Raw genomic sequence first — 6,212 nt, 5'->3', positions numbered from 1 at the left:
TTTATACAGTACATCGTAAATTATATATATATGTAGATATATGAATATATTTTTTATAAATGGATTTGCGGTTTAAATTGCAAAACGATTTTTACATTAGCGAAATATAACTACAGTTAAAATTTTATTTTGTTTTTATTGGCAATACATTCAATTCAATTGTTTATAAATAAATGATAAATACATTTGTAAAATATTATATATGAAATAAATAAAAATAAATTCTTTATATAATAATTGCAACGCAGTTTTTTACTGTTACTAGTCGGTAGAATAAATTAATTCATTAAGCAAATTCGAATCAGTTTCATATTTCGAACTATTTTTAATTGTAGAAAAACTTGTAAGCAAAATAAAATAATTAGAAAGTTATAGAATATCAGACAGACATATTAAAAATATATATCAGACATATTCATTATTAATCGTTATTTATAATATTCTATATTTTGAACTGGTTATATTATTATTACGACTCAGTAGATTATCAAATCAGTAGATTATTGATTAATTTAATTTTGATCTATCTATTTTGGACGGAGTACTTTTTTTCCCCAAAAGATAACAATTTTTATTATTTGTCATATTTAATATTTAATTTATTTTAAGAGATTGAAAATACAATCAGTAGCGCTTTTACTCTACGTTGCATCTCTCAATCCATCTCTCAATAAATAAAAAAATTATAACAACAGAGTGAAGAACTGGAAGGTCCAGTATAAACAAGGGTTTATTGCGTTGTATTGTCATCTTCAACACCACGTTTGCATAGCAACAAATCTCTCTAAAGATGAAAGACGTTTTCTTTGTGTAGAAAGAACTGTCCTATTCAATTGTGGCCAGTGTCCAGTGCTCAGGATATAGCGATATGCTAAACAGTAACTCCACTTCTCATGACAACGTTGTGTTTTCTTATTAAAATGTACACTCTAATTTGAGCCATATTGATTTAATGCTTCGCCTCATTAAAGTCGCAAGTCTATCCAGAATAGTTTCGGTTACTACCTACCCATAGTCTAATTCCTCTCACATTCCATATAATTCTTTTTTTTTACCACCCATCTTTACCTAATTGGGGAGTCATGCCTTTCCACGTTGCTCTTAAGCTGACCTCTACTTGGCGCATGTACAAACGTTAAACGTTGGGGTACTACAACGGGTCATTATATGAGCTTAAGTGAGCTTTGGGCATAAGGCCTCCGGCTTAACCCACCTATCCTTGAAACGAAATTGTTGAGATTTATTTATAACATAGTGGAAGCATGTTCTTGCTATCTGGATCTAACATACAATTTTAACTGTCCTTTGAGAAAAATATACTGGCTTAAGTAGCAGATGTTTTATCATTAGAAGAGACTCCTTTGAATTCATTTTTGCAGAGTGATCTGAAAATTTTGTGAATTAGTAGGGATTAATTAAATTACTTTTTTGTGTTTATTTTTCGGATTTCTGACTTTCTGTGATTTATTGGGATTAACATATATGTACTTGTCATAACATAATGGTTTTAATAATACATTTGCGTTTATTATTAGACGTCGATAAATTTTAAATAAGTATTATATAAGAAAGTGCTACAATAAAAACAACAGCTTTAAATATATGAATTATTTATTAGAAATATGTAAAAATGTATTAGTTTCGTATGCTTGTATATATCTATTATTGTATTTATATAATATATATTAAGCATATATAACTATATATATTTAATATATAATTATTTTATATATATAAATATTTATAATTTGTGAAAAATTCATTAAAAAACAAAAATCTATCGTTTACTGGTAACAAAAACTATTGTCATATTAATTTGTTATTATAAAAGGCAAAATAATAGTAAGTAATGGTAATTAAAAATGCAATATAAAGTAACTTCCGTACTATATAAATGCTCGAAGTGTAAATACTTATATTTTTGAAAACCAAACTAACATCGAGGTTAGTATATTCTTTGGTTTTTCTGTTTTTCTTTTTGTTTTTGTATAAAAATGAAGCAAGTATAAAAACAAAGACTGGAAAACGTATAACATTAAATAATTTACAATATCTTTTATAATTAAAATATATATTTAAATATTTTTTCATTGTATGCGAAAAACTAATTGAAAATGTAGGAAAAAAATTCTATATTATTAATAACAATCTGTGATATACGAGAGAATCATAGTAAAAATTTTACTAATAGTTTTTTTAGTTTGTTGCTTAAAAGAGAAGCAACACTTAATTTAACTTAGTATGTATATAAAATCTAAGTGGCTAAGAGAACTACTTAATCATAAAACTTACACTTAAAAGCGCAGTTTTCTAATTTTGCATATATATTTAAATACTCATACTTAGTTATTTAAACTTTGTCTCAACTTGTTAGGGTCTTGATAATGTGAAGAAATAACCGAAGGATGTTGTGGTGGTGGGAAGCAACGTACATGTTCAACATTTGATCCTTCACCATCGCCACTTTTCAGATATTTATTTAGAATAGCAAAAATTTGTGAATTTAATACTTGAAAACGACGTATGCGATCCACCATACGTTTCAGTTTCTGTAAACAAAACAAAAAAAAAAACAATTATAATACAGTAATAAAACAGAAATAAATATAAAATACTAACGATTCCTTTCACATCCTCATCTTTTCCATCAACTCGTTGCACGCGTAATATATGATAACAGAAATCTAAAGCCTCAAAGCGTCGTTGTTGGCCGAGCAGTACAATCATAGCGCAACCGGCCCAATTAAGACCTTCACCAAAGAGTTCTTCAATGGTATATTCTGTACCACGCACCGGTATACAATAAACAAACTGTAAGGCTGACCAAAGTCTATGAAATTCTGAACATTCATCAACATGTATAATTCCATTGGCTGGCGGAGGACCACACCAGACTGGATCATCTAAATAACCTTTGATGCGATTTAATATAACTTCGAAAATGCTTAAACCACAACAAAGGCGTTCTCGTGTTAGTAGATCACCTTCACGTGCAATCATGGCTTGCTGTTGGAATAAAATAAAAAACAATTGTTAGTATTAAAATTATAATGTATCTTAAAAAATTATTATTATTAATAGTTAAAAAAATCACTCTCGTTTAATAAAGAAATAGATTTAAAACCTTACAATTTATTACAAGGTTTATATTAAATTATATATATACATATAATATAATTTATATATTATATATTATGTTAATAAAATTATGACATAGTAGAATATAACTTCAAATACCTTAGCAGTGCCTATCTTCTCCACATTTGACACTATCTGTAAGTTCGCAAATTGAGCTTCGAGACGTTTTTGTTTGGCTTCTGGTTTCTCGTTTTCTAAATAATTCAAAATAAGCATAAATTAATAAATTATTAAAATTGCAATTGACTTATTATTAATTAACTTACCTTTACAAAATGGTCTTGGAAATATATTTTGAAATAGCGCTGCGTGTAATAAATCACACACTTCTTCCTGTGATAAAGCTTGTTCGATTAGTAAACAGAATATAATACAATTTCCAAATTCTCGAAATGATTGGAATAACTCCGTTTTTGTATCAGGATATTGCACAATATCAGTTAAATGTGCTTGGTAATAACTAAGCACACCTGGTGAGCCATATTCGCAACGTGGTAGTTTGCAAGATTTGGGCATAGCACTCATAAGAGTTTTTGTAAATTGCAATAGACAACCTTGTATTAAAGGTTTAACGATATCTTTTAGGATTACATCCATTACCACTGCTATGCCTTGATATCCAAGCAAACGGCACATAGCATGAAAATGCGGTGCACCAACAAAGCCTGTATATTGTCCATACTGTGTTGAATAAGCAGCATTCAATTGCTTTGAACCCCATAGGTAGTAATGAGACATTTGCGCTGGCTTGTCGCGATGTATTGGTTGAGTGGATGATAAATTGACTTTGCTGCGTACAAAACTAGAATAGAAAATGTGAATTTTATTTAATTTGAGATACTTTTAAAGAATGAGATAAATTATATATTTATCAAATTAAATGCAGTGCTTGAGTTCATTTATATCAAAGTCAAATATATATTTATAACATATTTATAAATATATATAAAGTCATATAGTCAATTACAAAACAAGTGTTTTGAACTATATTTATATATTTATAAATTACATGTACAATAAAGGAAAAATATTTAAAATCAGTATAATTTTATACCATAAACGCGATACCTACCGATTTGTTGCTGCATTGTAGCAATAACTAACCAAAAAATCATAATTCAATTCCACAAAAACATGTAAAGTAATGCGTCCATATGGTGCTAAAACGTTGTGATTTGCCTCTTTAGCCATTGCATCAAAATTATCCAAAGCTAAATATTTGCTTAGAAGCTTGTGACAAATTCGATTGGCTTCTAACAAACCCTCAAGTTCCTAAAAAAACAATTCAATAATAATTTTAAATGTATTTTCTTGTTTAATATACAAAAGGTAGATATTTTTGAAACTGTTTGAAGTTTACCTCATATATGTTTAACTTACCACAATTCCAGTAATATCATTTGCTTCAAATCGACTTATGGCCAATTCAATACTCTTGTGCATATTTACATTGATTCGTTGTGTTATAAGTTTATTTAAATCAATAGACCGACCTTATTTAAATAAATAATCATTTAAATATTATTAAACAATTCATCAAATCACACAAAACGTACCCAGCAGTTGCACATGACGTTGCTTCAAAAGTGTTTCATAGCGATTATTGCGAGGATAAGACTGAAAATTAAAACCAAGTACTTCACATTCCAAACGGAAACGTTTATCCAAAAATATGCTATATAATAATAAAAAAAATATTATTTATTATTTCGGCATGTCGATTGAATTAGCTCACCTTCCCGCTAATTGCTTATAGTGCGCAAATATCTGTTCACTTAAATTGTAAACAAATTGATCAAAACATAAATTTACTTCTGCTTCCACTTCATCATACAAGAACTGCTTACGAAATACTGTCAAAGCATAATGAGCCGAATCGTTGTACAAATCCAAAGGATATAAAACAAATCTGAAAGCAAACATAAATACTGTTAGTAGTGTTTATTAATATTAAGTATTTTAATTAACTTACTCCATCATAGAGGGTTCCTTTGTTTGCAAAATATGATCTGTTAATATCCAAGGCATAGACATTTCAATTGGAAATTGTATGCGTTTTTCCATAGTAATTAAATCTTTACATTCCTCATTATGCTGGTGACGTACCATACATTTGTTGACTTTACGCCCCATCGTCATTTCCAAATAGAATTCCCTATACCATAGTTGCGAAAGGTCGCAGCTTTTTTGTAAGGTTTCACTAAAGTTAAGCAAATAACTCCAGTAAAATGATGTCTTGTGGAAAGTATCAATTTGCATTAAACATGTGCCATCAATATCCTTACGCAGAGTGCGTTTCCCACCACTTTTATCAGCTATAAGCGATTCCAACATAGTGCGCACCATATAGAGTTGTGTAGATGATGGACCCACATTTAAACGTGGCACATGTATACGAAATCCGCCATCGGGATCTTTTTTGCCTTTTCCTGCGGGATCATCAGTAGGTTCGTAACCTTTCTGCCAATCGGCTGATGTTTCACGCACTGACATTATTATACTACGTATAAGATCTTTTTTATTTTTGACAGCTTTACGTAAGGGTTCGCGCAGTGTAACTTGTACAAAATCCTGTAATTCTGAATATATATTTCGACGTATAGCTTCACACAGTACTGTTTCAATGCGTGCCATAAGAACCTGCGAAATATATTTTTATTAATTTACATGTAATGAATAAACAATTCTGTAAACATTTACCTGTAAACCTTTGATCATTGCTATTACTTCAATCAGTGCAAATTTCTCTTCTGAAGTGTAGTTGTAGCGCGTCGCACGTTCATATTCCTCTGCCTCTACGGGACATTCTTTATTTTGGTGATGGTCGGTAGGATGCAAAAGTTTCCAAGAATACAATTCAGTCACTACACTTGTCCACTCTGAGAGTAACTGTAAGCCACGTAGTGCTAAATCTGATGTAGCGCGATTTTCTGCATCAGTCGGATTTTCTTTAACCGTTGTTGTGACTTCGTTTGTATAACGCGCCAATTCAGATATATACTTAACATGATCTTCACGTATCTGTGGTAAATGTACCATTAAGTCAGCCTGTGGACTAATTGCGTTTGAACTGG

The 6,212-nt window shown here is 29.8% G+C and overlaps 1 protein-coding gene across 1 annotated transcript; it reads right to left on the bottom strand.

The window, feature by feature from the left end:
• Nucleotides 1-2,132: 2,132 nt before the first annotated feature.
• Nucleotides 2,133-6,212, bottom strand: LOC119679342 (cytoplasmic FMR1-interacting protein; the record flags this gene model as incomplete). Its single annotated transcript, XM_038091634.1, is given in 10 exon segments — nucleotides 2,133-2,549; nucleotides 2,620-3,006; nucleotides 3,238-3,332; nucleotides 3,405-3,940; nucleotides 4,211-4,410; nucleotides 4,519-4,631; nucleotides 4,695-4,813; nucleotides 4,874-5,047; nucleotides 5,111-5,778; nucleotides 5,839-6,212. Coding segments are annotated over 10 exon segments (2,873 nt in total), but the record flags the coding sequence as incomplete, so codon positions are not given.

This window comes from Teleopsis dalmanni, chromosome 2, assembly GCF_002237135.1.
Source record: "Teleopsis dalmanni isolate 2A chromosome 2, ASM223713v2, whole genome shotgun sequence".
Classification (NCBI taxonomy): Eukaryota; Metazoa; Arthropoda; class Insecta; order Diptera; family Diopsidae; genus Teleopsis; species Teleopsis dalmanni.
Note: the sequence above shows the minus strand (reverse complement) of the source record. Positions and strands in the feature narration are given on the sequence as shown.